Source organism: Globicephala melas, chromosome 12, assembly GCF_963455315.2.
Source record: "Globicephala melas chromosome 12, mGloMel1.2, whole genome shotgun sequence".
Taxonomy (NCBI): Eukaryota; Metazoa; Chordata; class Mammalia; order Artiodactyla; family Delphinidae; genus Globicephala; species Globicephala melas.
This window is the reverse complement of record NC_083325.1, coordinates 25,062,047-25,085,135: the sequence shown is the minus strand read 5'-3', so window position 1 is coordinate 25,085,135 and position 23,089 is coordinate 25,062,047. Positions and strand designations below refer to the sequence as shown.

The 23,089-nt window shown below is 35.1% G+C and overlaps 1 protein-coding gene and 1 non-coding gene across 6 annotated transcripts in view; both read right to left on the bottom strand.

Annotated features, from left to right (window-relative positions):
• Nucleotides 1–23,089, bottom strand: part of GCFC2 (GC-rich sequence DNA-binding factor 2) — a 74,384-nt gene that overhangs the window by 7,662 nt on the left and 43,633 nt on the right. Inside the window, exons 6-14 of one of the 5 annotated variants that reach the window (XM_030877695.3) lie at nucleotides 20,488–20,674; nucleotides 19,258–19,381; nucleotides 18,180–18,261; nucleotides 17,594–17,706; nucleotides 16,633–16,832; nucleotides 14,792–14,942; nucleotides 8,870–8,994; nucleotides 2,802–2,878; nucleotides 1,259–1,325 (exon numbers count right to left, since the gene is read on the bottom strand). In XM_030877695.3, the coding sequence (XP_030733555.2) occupies nucleotides 1,259–1,325; nucleotides 2,802–2,878; nucleotides 8,870–8,994; nucleotides 14,792–14,942; nucleotides 16,633–16,832; nucleotides 17,594–17,706; nucleotides 18,180–18,261; nucleotides 19,258–19,381; nucleotides 20,488–20,674 (1,126 nt within the window). Of the gene's footprint in view, nucleotides 1–1,258; nucleotides 1,326–2,801; nucleotides 2,879–8,869; nucleotides 8,995–14,791; nucleotides 14,943–16,632; nucleotides 16,833–17,593; nucleotides 17,707–18,179; nucleotides 18,262–19,257; nucleotides 19,382–20,487; nucleotides 20,675–21,744; nucleotides 21,826–23,089 lie in introns of those variants that run through there. The other 4 variants (XM_030877696.3, XM_060309491.2, XR_009566193.2 and 1 more) reach the window with 4 other exon arrangements.
• LOC115864225 (U6 spliceosomal RNA) lies at nucleotides 5,154–5,257 on the bottom strand. The gene has a single exon (XR_004043860.2). It is a non-coding gene; the product is annotated as a U6 spliceosomal RNA (small nuclear RNA).

Below are 23,089 nucleotides of genomic sequence, written 5' to 3'. Positions count from 1 at the left end.
CCTTTTCCCTGACTCAACCACATGACAAGTATTGATTCACCCTATCAAAATTGTTCTTGCTGAGGTCACCCACTACCTTATCATCATCAAATCCAGTAAAAAAATTTGTCTTCTTTCTAATTCTCTTCAGTGGCATTAACGCTCTGTCTTCGTTCTTGAAGGCCCTTCACTTAGTTTCCCTGATGCCACTCTCTTATGATCATTCTTAGTTTCACAACTCATTCTTAAGGCCTCTCTGAAGACTCCACTTTCTCTGCCCACCTCTTATCTCAGTATCTCCTAAGGGTCTATCCTTAGCCTTCTTCTCATGCTTCACGCAATCTCCTCAGAGGTTGTCATTCATGACCATGCCTCCAAATATTGCCTATATGTGGTTGACTCCCAAATCTCCAGCTCAGATCTGTCCCCTGCAATTCAGAATCATATATCCAATTGCCTCCATTTGTCCCATAGATATTAAATTCGCTATGTCCAAAACAGATCTTATCTCTCCTCCCAAACCTTTTCTTCTTCCTGTAACCCCTCCAAGCCCTCAAAGAATGTCATCATAAGTTACCAGGTTGCCAAAGTCAAAAACTTGACTAACACCCTACATTCTTCATACGTAATTAATATCTTTTGAATCCATCTTTTCCTTACCTTCCTTTGCCACTGACTTAGCACCAACTTCATCCTGTATCATTTAGACTAGGGGTGAGACAACTATGGCTTGTGATATAAATACAGCTTACTGCCTGTTTTCGTAGAGTTGGTGAACTAAGAATGTTTATTTATTTATTTATGTATGTATTAAAGTATTTATTTATTTGGCTGCGTCAGGTCTTAGTTGCGGCATGAGGGATCTTCATTGCAGCATGCGGGACTGTGGCACGTGGGCTCTTTAGGTTGTGGCATGCGGACTCTTAGTTGCAGCATGGGAGATCTAGTTCCCTGACCAGGGATCAAACCCCCAGGCCCCTGCATTGGGAGCGTGGAGTCTTAACCACTGGACTGCCAGGGAAGTCCCAAGAATGGTTTTTATAATTTTAAATGACAGTAAAGCTTACTGAACCAAAGACATGCGCTCATTTGTTTACATATTGTCTATGCTGTTTGTACTACAGTGGCGGAGCTGAACAGTTCAACAGAGACCATATGACCTACAAAGCCTAAAATATTTACTGTCTGGTCCTTTACAGAATTTTGCTGATCTTCACTCTATAGTAAACTTTTTAAAAAATAAAAACAATTATTTTTATTTCTGCCGTTTTCTGCTTACCTTTAGACCTGACCAGAACTGTCTTTCTTGGAACTTTGAATGTGGTGACATTCTGTTTTCTACAGCACTAATTTGAAGCAAAAGAAAGAGAAAGAAGAAAATGCAAATGACTGTTCTTCTTTCAGAAACAGAGTTTAAAAACCTGAATGGTTTTGTTTTTTTAAAATCAACCAAACTAAGCCTTAACAGAATATAAAAGGAGGTGCTCTGGTGATATCTACTAAAATTACAAATGCATGCACACTTTGACTCAATAAATCCATGTCTGAGAATGCCTTCTGTAGATACATTTCCACATGTACAGAATAATATGTCCGTAAAATTATTCCCAACATTGTTAGTAATGGTTTACTGCTTACATTCTCGTCAATTACAGTACATCTATATAATGGCATATTGTGCAGCTTAAAAAAGACTGAGGAAACAACTTATGTGATGTCATAAAAAGATCTCAAAGATGTACTAAGTCAAAAAAGTAAGGTACAAAACAATGGTTATGACTACAATATACTTACTTTATAAGTAAATATATAAAAAAGGAGAGGAAAATAAGATTAATTCTAATTGCATTATAAGTATTAAAATTCTATAAGTATTTAATTCTAATTGCATAAAGAAATTCTGAAAAGGTAAAAAAAATTACCAACATTGGGCATTCTTGCATGCATGTATGTGTACAGAGAAGGAAGGTCAAAAACTGGGTGGATGGAGGTCAGGAATGGGAGGGAGTAAGACTTTTCCTTTTAAACATAAACAAAGTTTAAAAATACACATTCATACTTTTTAACCATGGGACTATATTACTTATCTAAAATATTACAAACCTTACTGGGGGGGAATTTTTACATGCAGGCATCTCTTCAGGATTCACATTAACTAGCAAGCTTAGAAGTTCCTTTCTTTTCTTTCCATACAGCTCTTCCATCCTGTAAGTACTCTACAGCTTCAGTTCATGATCCATTACTATAACTGATGCCTTCTTAACAAATGTAAGAATATGCATCAAATACTACTTGTTTGATCATTTAAAGGTAAATACAGAATTCAAAGATGCAGTTTCTGGCCCCTCAGTGATGTTCCAGGCCTTATGCTGGGCTTTCCGTGTCAGGCATTGTTCTGAGCACTCTCTTCATCTTCACAATGTCCTGTGAGGTAGGCATTAATGTAATGCCCAATTTTATATACAAGGACACTGATGCACAGAAAGGCCCAAGGTCAAATATCTAGTAATGGTGAATCTGGGCTCCAGAATCTGTGGTTCTAAGCACTCTGCCATGCCAACTGTCATGTTCTTAGGAATATCATTAACCACCACCCCCAACCAAAAAACCCCCCTAAAACCTATGTCCAAGTGCCAGACATCATACACGGCAATATAAAAGGTGACTGAAAAATATTTGTTGAAATCTCAATTTGCATCCTAATAGGTTATGTGTGTTTTGTAAACACTTAATACATTTAGTGTCTTCTACATTACATTCTTAAATGAATCTGTATTACAGGAGTAACTATTTCATAAAATCTAGAAATTAGCAACTCTTACCTCTCTGGATATAGAGGAATAAAAACATCATCATCTATTGCCTTCTTCATTCTTGAAACAATGGGTTTAAGTAAATCCTATTTTTAAAAAATTTAAAAGCATCACTGATAGTTATAGGTAGAAATGTGTTTACCAAAAGAAGCAATTTTAACAGAATAGTGCAAATTTGTACACACTCACAGACTTAGGTGTTAAAATAACTATCAACTAGGTACAAGAGAACTTCGTTCATCCATGGTGTTGCATGTTGCAGTAGTTGGTGCCTTTTCACTGCAGCACAATATTCTGTTGCATGATGGAACATTTATTTAGATGGTCTTCAGTTTAGGGGTTACTATGAATCACGTTGCTATAAAAGTTCTTGTAGAACATGTCTTTTAGTATGCATGGGCATACAATTCTAATGGGCATATGTAGAGATAGAACTGCTGGAATACAGTTCATGTTTATATGTTCAACTTTGTACAGAATGCCAAATTGTTTTCTGAAATAGTGGTATGCCATTTATATTCCCACTAGCCATGTATGAGAAATCCTGTTTCTCTACACCCTTACTAAATCCTGGTATTTTTAGGGTTTTTAAATACTTGCAATTCTGGTGAGTATGTAGTCATATTTTATTATGTTTTAATTTTTATTTTCCTATTGAGTAATCTGATGTTAAGCATCTTCTCATATTCTTATTTACCATTTGGATATGTCCCTTTGCAAAGTATCCAATTAAGATGCTTGTCTACATATGTTTTTTTTTTTAATTTAAATTAGGTTCTATCTCTTATTGATTTGTAGATGCTTTATAAATATGGTTTCTTCACTGGTTTGTCAATATCCTTTGACATAGTATATTCACTTTGGCAAATTCATTTTATTGTTTGTATATCAAAAATTGAAAATAACCAAAACATTGAATCATGGGAACTTTTAAGGACATCATGTTATGTCCATCCAGTGCATGAAATATTTAGCTAAAGTTTACGAAGACTGTAGTAACATGCAAATTTAAATGTTTAATATTTAAGTGGAAGAAGTAGGATACAAGTGTACATGTCCATTAGTATTAAAATTCTGAAATAAAAGGTAGGCTGAAAATATCCTACAGCGGTATCAGTCTTTATACTAGGATAAAAATTTCTATAATAAGATACTGGTCTTACACTTAAAAAAGGAATCCATATTTGAAAAATGGAAACGGCATACTACATATTAGAGGGAAAGTTATTTTTTTAAGTCAGTGACAATGTGTGTAGCACAAATTAAGCTGTCATATACCCTATACTAAGCAAGTTACTCATAAATGTAGAATTCAACCAAATATATTTTTTCATAAAAGGTGTATCTAACTGAAGTCCTGTTTCTCTTTTCACTTAAATATCTGTAACATATTCCTCAAATGGCTGCATATCAATATTAACATTAAAAACAAAAACTCAATTTTCTTTTACTCTCTCAAACATTTTGAATTCTTTTTTTTTTTTTTTTTTTGCGGTACGTGGGCCTCTCACTGTTGTGGCCTCTCCCGTTGTGGAGCACAGGCTCTGGACGTGCAGGCTCAGCGGCCATGGCTCACGGGCCCAGCCGCTCCGCGGTATGTGGGATCTTCCCGGACTGGGGCACGAACCTGTGTCCCCTGCATCGGCAGGCGGACTCTCAACCACTGCGCCACCAGGGAAGCCCTCTTGAATTCTTTTAAAATACAATTATGCTTTGATTTTTTTCCACTTAATGTAAATGATTTTGAATCTCAGCCTTGATAAATATTTCCATATTAATTTTTGTTTCTTAAAAATAGTTCTCTAAAAAATGCTATAAAGGACTTTATTGAGTCAAATGACAGAAGTAGAATATGGATGGTAGATTAAGTACTGTTAAATTTACTGAAATTGCTAACTGTACTATGGTTATGTAACAGACTATCCTTAGCAAATATGCAACTTACTCTCAAACTGCTCAGGAGAAAAAAAATTGTGTGTGTGTGTGTATATCTAATGGGAGAGCAAACACTAATGCAAATGGGGCAAAATATTAATGACAAGTCAATCTGGGTAAAAGGCCTATGAATATGCTATTTTTAATCATGAGAGTTTTCTGTAAGTTTGCCATTATTTCTAAATAATTGTTTAAAACAAAAGAAAACTTAAATTCACATATTTTATAACTTGGAGCTCATTAACTTTTCCAAGTAGTAAAATATCTTTGGTGGAAAAACAAAGTTCTCTAAAGCGTAAAGTTTTAACAACTACAGACACTTCTGTACACAGACTTTATTTTTATTTTATTATTTTTATTTTCTTATTGAAAAGTTCTTTAAATTCTACAATGTTTTACAATTTTCAAAAGTTTCACACACATGATAAAAATATGGGATGCTTCATGAATCTGTGTGTCACCCTTGCACAGGGGCCATCCTAATCTGTGTATCATTCCAATTTTAGTATGTGTGTTGCCAAAGTGAGCACTGTATAGAGACTCTAAAACAGCTCTGAAAAGGCACTTAAAAGCTCTGGCTGGTAGTTTTTATGATGCTCTGCATATCCATAGTGATAATCCTGGGTGGCATGGGCAGATGTTGAGGCCCTCAGGGGAGAATGAGAGTAGGTGCTCACCACAGCAAGAGCAGCATTACTTTTGTGTGTGTCTGTGTACAGGGATGTGTAAGACTTTATTTGAAAAGTTTCTGTGGATAGAAAAAGAAATTTGAAAACTACCAATCTATCTAAGCATTCATCTGATGTCACTTTCACATTTCCACTAACCGGTCAACCAACCTATGCACTATCCCCTGAGGCTGTGCATAACTTCGGGCATCTTTTGACTATTAGATTTCAGTTAATGAGAAACAAACTTCTCTCCCCTACTACACCTTCCATACGTTGGTCCCGGTTACTTCTCAGGATCATGCAGAGCAAATCTAATCATCCTTCCCTATGAAAACTCTTCAGGTTTAAGATTGATATCTCACTTTTCTACATTTTCTCTTTCCCATACCATCTTAGACACTCTCCATTTAATATACTTTAACCTAAAATTAAATGCAAAATACCCAGGGAAGTCTTACTTGTGAGGAAAGCACATACAACATTTTTACTCAAAAGAGCAGACACCTAGTAGGATGAACTCCCATTAGTCTTTCTGCTACTCAAGTGACACTGTTGACTCATATTGGGTTTATGGTTGATTATAATCCCTCTCTGTTACCTATGGTTGCTTCAAAGCTTGCCTCTCCCATCTTGTATTTATGCAGTTGAATTTTTGAACACAATGGTAGGACATATGTATATTCCTTTTACATTTTATGTTTTGAGAGTCAGTCCATTTTCTCAGTATTTTGAAATTCTTTTGGATTCTAATTCTTTTATCCATAGATCTATGACAGAATTCCTAGCTTTCTGCCATTGAGAAATTTTATTAGCATGTATTTTACATCTTCATCCAGTTCAATAAAAATACTGAACAGGACAAAGCTGAGAAGATTCTGGCCCTATGGGTCAGTATTCTTTAGGTATACTCTACCAGTTTTCTGTATATCTGACTATACCATATCTTTTCCCATTTGATCCGTAAGAAAATCTTAACATATTTAAATACATTATCTACTGTACCTGTACAGTACCTTATTTATCAGTGAAAGTAACTGAGATAATATGGAAGAATATGCTTTGATAAACAGTTGTTTGTATTTAGGAACCCCATCAATGAAAGATTACAGTAAACACTGCTTTCTTATTTTAAGTGCTCGTAATCCATCTCTGTAATAATCTATTTTAGAACATTAACCAGAATCAAAACTATTCTCACCAGACATTAGTTTACAGAATCATTTGTTTTTCACTTCAAAATCAGGAACTATGCTGTCTGACTTGTTCTTCTGGAACCTTTCTCATTCTCTTCAATTCTTAAATATCACTGAAACAAATCACTGGCAAACTGTGTTACTAACCTGGAATATTACGTAGTACACTGACTCTCAAGTAGGGATAATTTTGCCGTGCCTCAGAATATTTAAAGTCTAGAGATATTTTTGGTTGTCAAGACGGGGAAGTGCTACTGGCATCTAGTGAGTAGAGACCAGGGGATCTTAATGCATAGGACAGCCTCCCACAAAGAACTATCTGTTCCAAATGCCAAGAGTGCCAAAGTTGAAAGTCCTGATGTAGTTCTAGTCTCCTACGAATGCAAAGACCCCATTTTCAACATTCAGAGTGGGATGGCTTCCAGAATTAAAATTACCAGTATAAAGACTTCATGAGTGAATCCATAATACCACTGAAAGACTTTAGTGGTTACAAAGTGCTGGGCCTGCCACTTTAATCTTTTAAAAGTGACTTGGAACTCTGGGCCCCAGCTCCTTCACCTGTAAGATGCAATTAAAGTCAACACATTTTACAAGGTTGCGAGGATCAAATGAGAAAATGTGAAAGTGTTTAAAAAATGGCAAAGCACTATTTACATTTGGGCTATAGTTAAATAATCCCACATAGAGAGCAAATACAGGACTATATAGCTGCTTCCTTGTAGCTCTAACCTACTAATCTTGGTTCTATGCTTTATAACAACACAGAATAAATCTATTCCTTCTTCAAATATAAACACTATCTCTATGCACATCTTCTTTTTAGTTGAATCTCTCTAATTCCTGCATGATTTTCACATGTTTTTATCCTGTTGGGGTAAGTGGAAAATGCCCTTTCTCCATCAGTTGCTACTGTTCAAATCCTATTCCTTCCTTCAGGTCCCTGCTCAAATGCCACATCTAACAAAAATTCTTTCACTGCAGAAAGTAAATTCTCTCTCCGGCCTCTCTTTTGAGGTTCATAGCCCTTTATCTGGGCCACTCATGGGGAGGCAATGTGGTCAGTGAGATGAGCCTGGGCTTTAAAGACTAATAACCAAGGTACAAATCCTAGTTCTGACTCAAGGCTTTACTGTGAACAACTTTTCAAGATTCAGATTCTTCAACTGTAAGATTAAGCTATCACCGTTGTTAACAGGATTGCTGGGACTAAGTGGGATGATACAAGAATAAGACCTAACAGAGTGCCTAGTACATAGCAGGAGTTAGATAAACAAGTGCTCCTGGTCACTCCCACTTACTTCCTATTTGAAATAACAGTTTATGTACATCTTGTTTCCTCTAAGATAACATGCTTCTTAAAGGCAGAATCATGCTGGTATCCCTATTCTCCCTCTAAACTTACTGGTGTTCAGAATATGAATATGACACGTCTCCTTGCTTTTTCAACCATCTTGGTTATTCCACTCTGGGTACCCTCCAGTCTGTCAGTCTCTCTCTTAATTCTCTTAAAACTCAACGTAAAATTGGTTTACTTATTTAACTGCATGAGTATACAATATTATCAACAAACAGAATTATAAAAAAGAGTACTACAATAAGAGTAAGATTCAACACTCTCAAAAGAGCCTCTAAAAAGTTCCTTCCTCTTTATGTCTTATGTTCAGTGAAACTCAATTCTAAATTATGCTAAGATGAGAATCTATCCTATTGAAGCTTGAATCCTCAAAGAGATTACTGTTCTCAACTTTGGCAGATTATAGAAAACTAGTTAGTATAATGAATGTTAGCCTAGTTTTAAAATCATTGTTAAAGTAAGGTCATAATACTACTACACTTTTGCCAAAAAACAAAGGTAATTAGTATTTTTTTCTTTTAGAAGGAATGAATTTGCACTAATATATTTATGCCTTTTCGTCTCTGCAGGGCCAATGTATATTCACAAACCTGAAAGACAGCTGGCTGGGCCATGAGAACACAAATCAGACCACTGAACAGAGAGAAATAAGCTAATAAGAATGAAAGTAATAATCTGGATCTTATTGAATGTATGTGTATCCTTTTATAAGCATTACCATTCCTGTAAGAGTGTTCAGAAATATCAAGGTGTATTCTTTCATCTTATTAATTATAAAGAGCAAAGAATGGTCAATCCTAAATATTTTTCCCTAAATAGTTTTCTGATAATTACGTCTGCATCTTCCGTAAACAAAGATTTATAATAAATTTTATTGATTTACAAATATATCAAGAAATTCATAATTCTAGAAATTATTACCTGTTTGCCTTTACTAATAACTTCATTTTCACAAGTGGAATGTTCTTCAAAAATCATTCTGCTCTGTGTTATTAAATTTGTTGTCTGTGAGGTTGACAAGGGATCCCAAATGAATTCTACAAAGTCTGAAACAAAAATTTTTGGTGGTGCACAATTTAGTTACTAGACTGAGCTTTGCTTGTCACATATAAACAATTGAGGCCTTTAGCAAACACTACTTCCCTCCTTATATGGTTTAAAATCCATGACAATCAGTACCATTATGTATTTGCATACACTCTCTGTTGTTGCAGTCTGGCTCAACTGCAACCCTAGTTAAATCACCTTGTCACAGCATCTGTGCCTGCAACCATGCAGCTAAAACATGGCTGGAAAAAAATACACTTTAAATTGATCACCATGAAACTCCAGTGAGACCTTACTGCTGCCCAGCAATCACATTCTGTTTCCCTGGCCCATTCTCCTTCCCTCTGGCCTAGACAATTATTTCCTGCCTTATCCTTCCTCCTTGCTCTCAGTTAATGGACTCTTCCAGATGACTACTTCTTATGTTTTCTTTTCTCCACACTAGCTCTCACTCTCAGCTGATTACTTCCCCATTTGATGAGAAAAATAGAATCAATCCGAAGAGAAGCTCCACAAGGTCCTCCTACAGCATGTACACAACTACAAGCACCTGTGCTCATAAACTCTAACTTGTCTCCTGTTCCTATGGACGAAGCACTACACTCCTTGCCAAGGCCAACACTTTATTTGTACAAAAGACCCCAACCCCTTTGGCTTTCTTGAAGATCCTGTTCCCGGAATTCTGCCCTCTCATTTCCACTGGATCTTTTCTATCAGTCTACAATTATTTCTCCTGTATTAAAAATAATCCCTCTCTTGACCCTACTTTCCCCTCCAGTGCTGTTTTACTTCTTTGCTTCATTTTATAACAAAATTACTTAAAAAACTTCCTATCTCCATTTTCTCTCCTCAAACTCCTGAATTCACTTCAGTTAGGCCTTACCTCCAACTATTCTCCTAAACTACTCTTACTAAGTCACAGATAACCTTCACATTTGTAAAATCTAATGGTTGATTCTACTCCCCATCTGATTTATCAGCAACAATTGCAACACTTTTCTTTACTTGGCTTCCAGGATACTACTCCCGTTTCCCACCTACCTCTCTGGTCTCCTTTACTGTCTGTTTGTCATCTTGTTGACTTTCTAAATGCTGGAGTACCTCAGGACTCTGGTCACTTACCTTCTCTTTCCTATTTATATTTATACTTTATACAGAATTCAACCACTTTCCAGCCACCTCCACTTTTAACACTCAAGCCTAAGCTACTATCATCTGTTGCTTGGATTACTGCAAAAGTTTCCTAACTGGGCTGCCTACAGTTCATTCTCAACACAATAACCAGAGTAATTCTGTTAAAATGTTAAGGCAGATCTCGTCACTTCTCTGCTCTAAACTCTCCAACTGCTTCTCACTCTTTCACTTAAGTAAAAGTCCTTACAAATGATTATAAGGCCCCATATGACACAGCCAGTCATCCTGCTCACCTCTTCTTAGTCTCCCCCTTGCTCACTCTACTAAAGTTACCCTGGCTTATGTGCTGTTTTTCAAGCAAATCAGGCTAGCTCCTGCCTCAGGGCCTTTGTACTTGCTGTTTCTGCTGCCTTGGATGCTGTTACCTCAGATATTCACATGGCCCACTTCTTTACTTCCTTTTGGAATCTGCTCATTTGTGACCTTCCCAGGAAAGCTTTCCCTGGCCAGCCTATTTTAAATTGCACTACTCTTTCATAATTTGTATCTCTTTCCCTTACTTTATTTTTCTCCTTGGCCCTTTTAACCCACATACTCTAGATTTTATTTATTTATCTTATTATCCTTTGTCTTCTTCATGGAATGTAAGCTCCATGAGAGCAGGGATTATTATTTTGTTCATTGTTGTATACACTGAAGTAACAACTGTGCTTGACCCTTGTAAAATACATGTTAAATAACTTTTTAAATTTTTCTTTGCGGTACGCGGGCCTCTCACTGTTGTGGCCTCTCCTGTTGCAGAGCACAGGTTCCAGACGCGCAGGCTCAACGGCCATGGCTCACGGGCCCAGCTGCTCCGCGGCATGTGGGATCTTTCCCAGACCGGGGCACGAACCCGTGTCCCCTGCATTGGCAGGCGGACTCTCAACCACTGCGCCACCAGGGAAGCCCTAAATAACTTTTAAAAATGTAAATAGGTTAAAAAGAAACATCCCAGGTCAAATATAAAACAGTGATTTCTCAGGCATCTAGAAGGTTAGGCTTGTAATAATCTTAGAAATATTTGGTCAACTAATACTGAGAGCCTACTATGCGCCTAACATTAACGACAGGAAACAAAGCAATAAGTAAGACTAGGTAACTGCCTCTGAACAATTCTGGCTAATGGCAAATACAAACATTTAGGTAAGCAATTATAATTTAATGCATAGATGCCACCCTAAGTATGAGTTCAGAGTGCCACAGGAACCCTGAAAGGTATGCCTAATCCAGTTCCTAGAAGTAATGTCCATACTGAGTTCTGAAAGATGAGGAGAAATTAGCTAGATGAAAGAGGTAGAGTTAGGGGATTTGTCAAGTGGATGGATGGCAGAAGGTATAAAGGCCAAGAAGAATATAGCTTAAGTCCAGTAGAGGTGGAAATGAGGGGAAGAAGGAACCGAGCATGGCAGGAGATGGGGCTAAAGCACTACTAAACAGAGACAAAATCCTGAAAGGCCTAGAAAGCATGTTAAAGAGTTTAGACTTCATCCTAAAGACAGTTAAGAATAATTAAAGTGTTTTACGTGAGGTATGACAGAATCAGACATACTTTAGATAGATCACCATGGTTTTTGTATAGAAAATGGGTTAGAAAAAGGAAAAAAACACCAGACTTGGCAATTGCTTATATAAGGAGGTAAGAAAAAGGGAGGAGTGGATGACTTGAAAGTTCTGGTTTGAATATGTGGGTAGATGGAGGTACCATTTTCCAGACAAGGAATATAAGAGGAGCAGGTCTGCAGCAAAGATGGCAAGTATGATTTTGCATGTGGAGTTTAAGTTGTCAAGTAGATGTACTCAGAAGATACTTTGATAAGAGAGATCTGGTGCTCTAAGAAGACATCTGGACTTGTTCTTCCAGTTCTTTTTGATTTAAAATGAAGCAGAATAGTACCGTCCAAAAGAACTTTCTGTGATGATGGAAAAAAACATCTTACATCTGCACTATTTAATATGATAGCCATGAGTGATATATGGCTACCGAAGATTTAAAATGTGTCTAGTGTGACTGAGAACTGAATTTTAATTTTACTAATTTGAAATTTATATTTTAATAGCTACATATTGCTAGTGGTTACCATACTGAGCAACACAGATATAGATGGCACTAGAGAAGAGTATGCCAGGGATTACCCAGGGAGCTCATGAAGAAGGTCCAGGATAGGACTTGAGAATAAATATACAGTATTAATTTCTCATAATGCTACTTATTTGAGGAACTGTTTAATTGTAAGTGAAATATTTGGAGTTTCCAGATGAGTACTTAAATGAGGCACATATATTCTATGCTATCATTAATAGTGCTTAATAGCTAAAAGCAAATAGTTAAAAGTACTATCTTTCTAAGATACCCATGATTGCACTACAAGTTATATGAAAAAAAATCTTTAAAGTACAGTCAAGTTGGCTGAGAAGCACTATAAAGTAAGTTGCTTCATCTTTTAAGAGTTCTGCAGACTTTGCTGTCAGAATTCATTCTCAGTGACATGGTGGAACAGAGCCTTATCAAGTACAATTTCAGATAAAACAAGTCTTCAGACTGAAGCACAAGCATCAATGCCCAAGGGCTTCTGAGTGCTGGTGGCAGATGTGAGGGAAATGTAGTAATGATTTTTAAAGAAAGAAGAAACACACTACACAAAAATAAACTCAAAATGGGTTAAAGACCTAAATGTAAGGCCAGCCACTATAAAACTCTTAGAGGAAAACATAGGCAGAACAGTCTCTAACATAAATTTCAGCAAGATCTTTTTTGATCCACCTCCCAGTGAAAATAAAAACAAAAATAAACAAATGGGATCTAATTAAACTTAAAATCTTTTTTTTGGGCCACGCCACATGGCTTGTGGGATTTCAGTTCCCCAACCAGGGATCAAACCCAGGACATCAGAAGTGAGAACATGGAGTCCTAACCACTGGACTGCCAGGGAATTCCCTAAACTTGAAATCTTTTGTACAGCAAAGGAAACCATAAACAAAACAAAGAGACAAGGCTCAGAATGGGAGAAGATATTTGCAGATGAAGGAACCAACAAGGGATTAATCTCCAAAACATACAAACAGCTCATGCAGCTCAATATCAAAAAAACAAATAACCCAATCAAAAAATGGGCAGAAGATCTGCATAGGCATTTCTCCGAAGAAGAAGACATACAGATGGCCAAAAAGCACATGAAAAGCTGCTCAACATCACTAATTATTAGAGAAATGCAAATCAAAACTACAATGGGGTATAACCTCACACCGGTCAGAATGGCAATCAACAAAAAGTCCACAAACAGTAAGTGCTGGAGGGGGTGTGGAGAAAAGGGAACCCTCCTACACCGTTGATGGGGATGTGAATTGGTACAGCCACTATGGAGAACAGTATGGGAGGTCCCTTAAAAAACTAAAAATAGAACTACCATAAGACCCAGCAATCTCACTCCTGGGCAAATACCTGGAGAAAACCATAATTCAAAATGATACATGCACCCCAATGTTCACTGCAGCACTGTTTTCAATAGCCAGGACATGGAAGCAACCTGAATGTCCATAACAGAGGAATGTATAAAGAAGATGTGGTACATATATACAATAGAATATTACTCAGCCATAAAGAAGAACAAATAATGCCATCTGCAGCAACATGGACGGACCCAGAGACTGCCATACTGGGTGAAGTAAGTCAGACAAAGACAAATATCACATGTTATCGCTTATATGTGGAATCTAAAAATAAGGGTACAAATGAATTTATTTATAAAATAGAAGTAGAGTCATGGATATGGAAAACACACTTATGGTTACCAGGGGATGGGGGGAGGGGTAAATCAAGAAATTGGGATTGACATGTACATACTACTATATATAAAATTGGTAACTAATAAGGACCTACTGTATAGCACAGGGAACGCTACTCAATACTCTGTGATGGCCTATATGGGAAAAGAATCCAAAAAGAGAGTGGATATGTATAACTGATTCACTTTGCTGTACATCTGAAACTAACACAACATTGTACATCAACCATACTCCAATAAAAATTAAAAAAAAAAAAGAAACATAGGGGAGAAGTTACGAGAAAGAAAGAAATACATGTAGTAGTGATGAAAGTGTGCCCCTAATAAATGACTTATAAAAAAGTAACTAATGAAAGTAATGCTAGGGCTTCCCTGGTGGTGCAGTGGTTAAGAATCCACCTGCCAATGCAGGGGACATGGGTTTGAGGCCTGGTCCGGGAAGATCCCACATGCCGCAGAGCAACTAAGCCCGTGTGCCACAACTACTGAGTCTGCACTCTACAGCCCGCTCGCCACCAACTAGAGAAAAGCCTGCGTGCAGCAATGAAGACCCAATGCAGCCTAAAATAAAATTAATTAATTAAAAAAAATAAAAATAAAAGTAACGCTAATGTCACAAATACTAAAGATCCAAAAGTATCAGGAGTTTGATAGCCAATCACTTGCACAAACAAGCATTTTTTAATCAGCTTAAATTATAACATCTATTGCTTTTTACTGCATATTACAGTTGCTGTGTTCAAAAACGTCCAAAAAAATTTGTGACTGTTAACAGAAATTAATGATCTCACACTTTGCCAAAGAACAATTTAATTTTATCAAGATTACAAAACAGTACCTGTAAGTCGAGGAATAATTGTTTTGCTGATGACAGTAGACAAGATTTTCTTATCAGAACTATCTTCCTTCTTTGAATCTTCCATACTGCTATCTATAAATTCTTCTATAGATGTGAACCATGGCATCTGTTTTAAACCTATGGAATCAAACTTATAAATAAAATTATCTAAGTTATAAATAAATTCTTAAACATTAGTTTATTTTTAAATAGTTAACTTTTTCAGTAATTACCAGAGCTTCTCTAAGGATCAAAGGAGAATAATTCCATATTTTAACCCAATGTATACAGTACTAGACCACCAAGGCTAGGCAGGATGACATGACTAAGACATGATGTCTAGGCAGTAGGACAGAACACTGCGTTTCATGCATTCATTCATATCCAGAAATGTCCACTATGTGTTCAGAGCCTACTACATGGCAGGTACTGTTAGGAGCAAAGTATACATTTATAACAACAGCAGTTAAAATAGCCACGTAATTTATTTATAAAAATACACTTAGCTCACGCAAAATTCACTTCTGGCTCTCTCGAGTCTCACTGGCACAAATATATACTTTGCATGTGGTTTAGCTTATTATTAAACAAACAGCAGACGGCCAATTATCATTTGTTGAATAACTGAATGAACAGATCTTTGCTAGATGTAACAGAGTACTCAGTTCAGCTGGAGTGGTTAACAACTAGGCTGCTTTCCGACCAACTATCTACCACTTTCTTAGGGATAAGCTTGGCTCCTAAACTATGAACACTGCATGGCCCTAACACAGAGCCTAAAGGCATGCATGACTAGAGCGAGGAAGATAAAACGACAAGGATCCATCCTTTACTTTGTTAAATCTTTATTTTCAGCTCTCCTTTCTTCCTAGAGTTTCATTTTCTCATTTCTGTTTGCGTAACAGGCATATCCACGTGGATGTCCCATCATCATTTCATTGTCTATAAAGTAAAACTTGCATCAAAACCGTTTTCCTGTCTGAAAAGTCACCATTTTTATGAATGGAACTACCATTGTACTAATAACTCAGACTCCAAATCTTGAGGTCATCTTTCTGATATGTTGTGTTAGGTTTATTCTCAGTATTTTACTGATTCTTACTTCATAACGCCACTTGTAATCAACACTTTCTTTCTCTTCCCTTTGTCACTATCACCCCACGTGAGGAATTCTTCACCCTGCACTTGGGCTACAGCAATAGCCTTTCAGTATAGACCTTCAACTTTTTCTCCCTAGCCTCCAAGTTAGCCTGTTGCTCAGGGCTTCCTAAAACATTACCTTCATCATGTCACGCCTCCCATTATCTATCAAAACAAGTTCATATCTCTTAATTTAGGATCTATGCAGTCTCTACTAAACTAATATTTCTCCCTATGTACCTTCATAAAATACCTTTTCCTTCCTCTGTCTTCCTGTTTAAATTCTATATATCCTTCAAATCCTCATTTAAATTCTTCATCTTCATTGTAGCTTTCCTAGCCAAGTATTCCCATTATGTCATCTCCAACTTCAGAACTCTTGGTACCTATTTTGAATTTCACTCAAACAGACTCTAAAATTCTTAAGGTCTAAATACTACCTTTACTTTTTTGAGTGATCTTAAACTTATCATAGAAGAAGATTTAAAAGAAAAAGTGTTTCCTTTACTGATGTTAAGTGTCACTCAGCCTTAAAAACAGAGTGAGAACCAAGAAAAGATGAGTGCAGACTATTACTCCAAAGCACAAATTATCAATTCCAACTCTAAAGGAATGGTACTTTATAGTTAACCTGATAACTAGAGGATTTAAGTAACTAAATGTGATCAGGATGATTTTTTTCACATGTTAAGCTTATGTACCTTAAGAGGATTCCAATCAATCAACTGAAATCGTATTAGGGGATTTAAAAGCTTCGGAATGCATAAACTAATGAAAGCTTCATAATAAGAATCAGGAAACTTTTCTCGCCATTGTTGAAATTTCAATAAAATATTCTGGATATTACAAAAATCATCGTGTACGTCTTCAAAAATCTTCTTATGATCCCGTAAAATGTCACCTGTGAAGAAAATGAGTCTCTGTATATTATGCATTTTAAGTTTGTGATCTTGAAGTTTGTTTCCTATAAACATAGTTATGTATAACTTATGTAATCAACTGAGCTGAAAACTATCCTTTGACGTTAACATATAAATTAGGTTTTATTAAAAAAACACTTTAGTAACAATTGACACTAATAAAGTCTGCCATTTATTGAGCCCCTGCTATATGCCAAAACATTATAAATACATTACCTCATTTCATCATCATAACTATGTTTCCTGTAAGGTAGGTGTTTCTAGCCTACCTATTTACAGACAAAGAACAAGCAAACAAACAACAATATCAGATATAGTGAAGTCAAGGAATCTGCCAATGATCACACAGACTAGATCCCCTCTTTGAACTCATCTGGTTGACTGTAAATCCCACACTCAACTATACATATTTTACCTTCTTATAATGCTAAAACTGGGCTTTACTAAATTCAATTATTTTAAATTAAAAATTATAATATAGAAAGTATGCAGTAGAGAAATGAAGCCAAAAATGTTCATGGTTCCTTTATAACAGGAGATGAAAAGGAATACTCATCATGCTCCTCCATTTTATCCATTTTTTCAGAGGAAAGGACAAGTCTTATATGGAAAAAAAAATGTATTCCTTTTTTCCTGAATTTTACCAACTATTTTACATAGCTTAAATAATTAAGGGCAATCACAGTAAAGCATTTTCCATCATTTCAATACTTCAAGACACATTAGAAACTTGATAACTGACCTTGGCTTTTTTGGAAGTCCATCATGTCTGCTGAAGGTAGTTCATCATCACTAGATGTTCCTTCCTGATGAGTACAATTCCCAGAAAGAACCCTTGCTTGTCTTCTTTGTGCCCTATATTTTGCAATAAACCAAAAATAAATAAAAAACAAATAGCTCCTGTTGAAAAGAAATGCTTTAAAACAAAAAGTCATCATTTACTTAAAATACCCAGAAATAAACCATCACATTTGCATGCAATTTTATGTTAATATTTTTGACATTTTAGCTTCATTAATCTGAATTGGTTCTCCCTCTTTTTTCCTGTAAGACATTCCCATAGCCTACCCAGATTTGGAAGAGCAGGTAACAATGTAATTAGGACCGGCTTCTTAGGTATGAGCCATTCCCAGCCTGATAAATGCCATTTTACCCATTCCTTCTGACTGATCTAAATATACCAGTGCATCTTTAAACCATAAATTTTGGTTTTATATCATCCTCACAAATTAATATGCTAGGTTATGGTTATTTATACTATATGGTTAATTGTATTTAAGCAGTAAAAAATACTTGCTCAATGATGCTTTAAGTCTTTATATAGTTACCTTCGAGATTCAATCTCTTCTAAAATCCATTGAGTTTTTTCATCTATAGTCAAGCTTCTATTTGTTGACGTCTCAGCTTTGCCTGTTAATGAATAAAATTAATTTCATACTGCAAATTCTTAAAAGAAATACAGTGAAACACTTTGAAAACAAGTTATATCTTAGGTATATATACATATCTGTATATATAAACACACACAAATAGAATATGCTTAAATTGCATATTTCATCATGCAATGAAATTGCAATGTTACCCTATCACAATATTAACAGTCATTGAGTTTGCTAGTCTAAGAAAATATACCTTGTCTGGTGAATATAGTTCAGCACTTGAGAACAGTAACAAAATTTAATGTAAAGTTTCTTTCCCTAGTATTCTTTTTCAGCAGTTTTCACCAGTTTTTTTTCTGTCCCTATAGTCAAATGCTAGAAACATTTGCATTACCAATATGTCATTCATATTATTTCCTATTTTAGCATGTACCGTAATTTATGACCAACTGAATGTCATGTATTTGAGTCATTCTGATTTTGCTTTTATCATCTACTTGATGCTATGGTCCCATTTCTTTCACTATACCCTGACAGCACCTTAACCAATGGAAGACATCTCTGAAAATACAAAACCAGTGTGAGAACTAAAGGGAAGCATCCAAATCTTTTATTAATATAATGAGATCTTACAGATGATTCTATGCTGAACCCACCAGAACTTCTTTAACCTCCACAAACAATCTGTGGACGGGCTATGGAAAATTTATAAAGTTATATTTCTGACACAGTCTATATATTTATTTCAAGTCTTCTCCAAACAGTCATTAAATGGTCCTATAAATATTTTGTTTCAAATACTAAGTGATTAGAAGTTATAATTTTCATTTTTTAGTTTTAGACTGCATTTAAGACATTTTGAAGCCCTAGCTTAAATGGTTTGGGAGTTTTGGAAGGGGGTAGGTGAAAGGTTAGTGGGAAAATACTCAAAAAACATTTTTTATACAGGAATAAAAATATTTTTATCTTTTAGCTGATAATTTAGCTTAATGAATAAAAAATCACATTGAACATGAAAAACACTAACGTGATAACTGTTGTAAATACGCTGATTCATGTTTTAATTCATCTTGCCTGCGTTTCATAAAGATCATGGCTTGTTTTACAAGGAGTGCATGCATGGCTGATTCTATTTCTTGGATGTTGATAATCTGAAATACATATATAAGTAACATTTTGTGGGTCATCCTTAATGAATTATAAAAAATAATATTTATATATAAGCATATTACATGCTCAATTCTCATATACAGAAACATTTTTTATACCATCTCATCTCAATTAAAAGAACACTGTGAGGAACAGACCTAGCTTCCAATACTTTTAATACTAATAAAACTAGAAAATCAACTTACTGTATTAAAACAGCTATAAATATCATAAATAATAAAACCTAATGGGCTGGAGTCAGGAACATGGTAAGAGTGGATAGATAAGAAGGATTCTTTTTTGAGCAAAAGAGGAGGAGGAAATAATGACTGCAGCTATTTTTCACGGACTGACGGGAGGCAGACTGTAGGGAACACTTGAGGAAACTGGTAAAACACTTTGCTGTATACCAGAAACTAACACGTTGTAAATCAACTATACTTCAATAAAAAAAATTAAAAACAAAAAAACACATCTAATGTGAAAAAACCATTGCAAACAAAATCAAAAGACAAGGCAAATTGGAATGTTTACCTACATCAAATAGGATAAAGCACTAAAATTTTTAAGCAATAAAGAACTGTTCACCATATACTGGAAAAAGAAAAAAGGAAAAAAACCCTACAAAAAACCTCCATATAAACCAAGAAGATAGCAGTGCAAAGGACACAAATAATTCAAAAGAAGAAAAACTACATTAACAAAACAAAGGGTTTGTTTGAGATCAAAATAAATATGTAAAAACAAAAACCATTTTTTAATGTAGTAAACTAGAAACTGATACAACCTTTCTGGAGGATAATTTAGCAATGTTTCGTAAGCCTTAAAAATATTTAGACCCTTTCACTTAATAATTTACTTTCTAGGAACTTTTCTTAAATAAATGGAATTTTAAAAATTTATACTGCTATTTATAAGTTGCAAAATGATTACAAACTACACCTAACTGTCCAACATTGAGGGAATACTTAATACTCCAGTATGTCAAAAATGTGTAGGAAGAGTCCTAGATGAAATATTTATTTATGGGATTTAGACTTAAAAAAAATCACATTGTAAGGGAATTTCTCCATAAAAAGGAAATGATTACATATTTATAGACATGTACCTTTTTATCAAGACAGTCAATTAAATTCTCCACATAAACTTTCATGCTTTTATAGAATTTAAAATTTAGAACTTGATTTGATGAATTCTCTAGGTTCTGGATGGTACTCTTTGAGCTCTTGACATCTTGTATGTATTTTTCATATTCCCTCAGGTGAGAGCGGTGAGTATCCTGTAGTAATATTAATCTAAATAAATATAAAATAAAAATAAATAAAAATCGTTTTATATTACAAACTTTTATTTCTAATATAGTAAATAGCGGTCTAATGAAAAAATTTTTCAAATCTACCTTACAAAGACCACCAAGGAAACTGACAATCATATAAACCTGGGTTTATAAGACTTGTAGAGCAAAGGAAAACACCAGGATAAAAGAGGTTTCAAAGGGAAAGGTAGGAAAGGACACTTAAAGGTTTTTAGGTGCTGGAGCTAATCATAAGTTAGTCTTAGAGGAGAAGTTAGTAAGTGTGGATTGATCAGATTTTATAAACAAGGTGAGTTCCTGCAATAATCAGTGGTTTTATATTTGAAACACAGGCGTCCATGTGGAGTTACTGTTAAATCAGTCTGTGGTCTTCCTTGCAATATGGGTATCTGAGCTGGTATTAAAACCATTTGAGGGCTTCCCTGGTGGCTCAGTGGTTGAGAATCTGCCTGCTAATGCAGGGGACACGGGTTCGGGCCCTGGTCTGGGAAGATCCCACATGCCGCGGAGCAACTAGGCCCATGAGCCACAACTACTGAGTCTGCGCTTCTGGAGCCTGTGCTCCGCAACAAGAGAGGCTGCAATAGTGAGAGGCCCGCTCACTGCGATGAAGAGTGGCCCCTGCTTGCCACAACTAGAGAAAGCCCTCGCACAGAAACAAAGACCCAACACAGCTAAAAATAAATAAATAAATAAATAAGCCAAGCATTAAAAAAAAAAACCATTTGAGCATGTTATGATTTGGTAATTTATAATATTATAAGTATTATAATTATTAAAATATTTAATATTAAAATTGAAATATTTAATATCAACATCAAAATATTTAATATTAAATCTAATATTAAAAATTAAAATTTCAATAACATCTAAATATTAATTATTAAATTAATAAATATTAATAAATTAATTAACATTAAATATTACTTTAATATTAAAATTTATAAATTATTTTGGTAATAATTTATCTGTTTCGTGACTCACAATGGTTTCTGTTTTGTCATTAGAATTTGATGTTCCGTGAGGTGGGTGCATTTCATTCCCTCTGTTGTTGCTGTAAACCCTATACTGCTCTGTTGATGTTCAGGAAGCCCAGTTTCCTTCAGCTCTTGTGAACATCACATGTATCAACTGATATAACATAAAAAAACTCTCAAATACAATTCAACATCTGCTTATCTTTTAAAATTCACTTACCCCTTACATATACATGCCAATGGAGGAATAAGAAACACACAAAAAATCTAGAATGTGTTTTACACTAATATTTGACACTGTGAGCACATTAGAATTAGAGAATTAACTAAATGAAATAACAAATTCATAGTATTTGGACTTGAATCAAACAATTAAAAAAAACTAAACTTCTGCTAACCTCCTCTAAAATGAAAACTATTAGTAAGCACTTGCTTAGGCCAAATGTCCTCTTTTCAAGTTTCCCTTGAACAATGACTACTGCATTTGTCTCTGAAAGTCTTTCCTTGCTTTATATAAAAAATAGAGGCAGTTAAGAAATAAATCAAGATAATAATGTACAGCAAGCATTATTAACAAAATGCTTTAAGTGTAGTATTACCAGTTACAGCAGTAAATGTGTAAGTACATATATGGAAAAACAAGGTATGGAACAGGGTATATAAGTGTGCTTCAATTTTGTATTAAAAATGGGGCAATATATAAGTACGTATGTGCTTATACAGACATACATATATATTACTTCTGCAAGGAAACATAAACTGGTAGAAATGGTTTCCTCTGGGGAAGATGACTTCCTTTTCTCTGTATAAGCTTTTGTACTGTTTTTTGACTTTTGTCTTTACACCATAAAATATGTTTTCTTTTAAAATAAAGAACCCCGTTAATAAAAAAAATAAAGTACACTAAAGTTAAAAATAACATTTATCTGGATAAAGTGAAATGCTAATCTATATCAGTGGTCTGCTATTTTTTTCTGTTCTATTACTCATGGAAGACAACTCTCTCAAACACAATCTCAAAAAAAAAGGTTCTGAGTTATATGTGATTCTAGATGCAATCTATCTATAATTCTAGCTCTGTATCAGAAGGAGAGTAAATGATAGTGAAAACATTACAAAAATCATCTTTAATCAAGATAATCTCATCATTTAACATCACTACTGAAAAACAATGACCTAGAACAGAGGCTGGCAAACTTTTTTGGTAAAGGGCCTGATAGTAAACATTTTAGGCTTTGGAAGCTCGATGGTTGCTGTTGTAACTCCTCAATTTTATGTTGTAGCACAAAATCAGCTATAGATAATACACTGCACAAGCATGGCTATGTTTCAATAAAACCTTATATAGAAAAATGGGCAGTAGGCTGGTAGTTTGCCAACCTCCTAGAAAACAGAGATAACCTGAAATCTAAAAAATG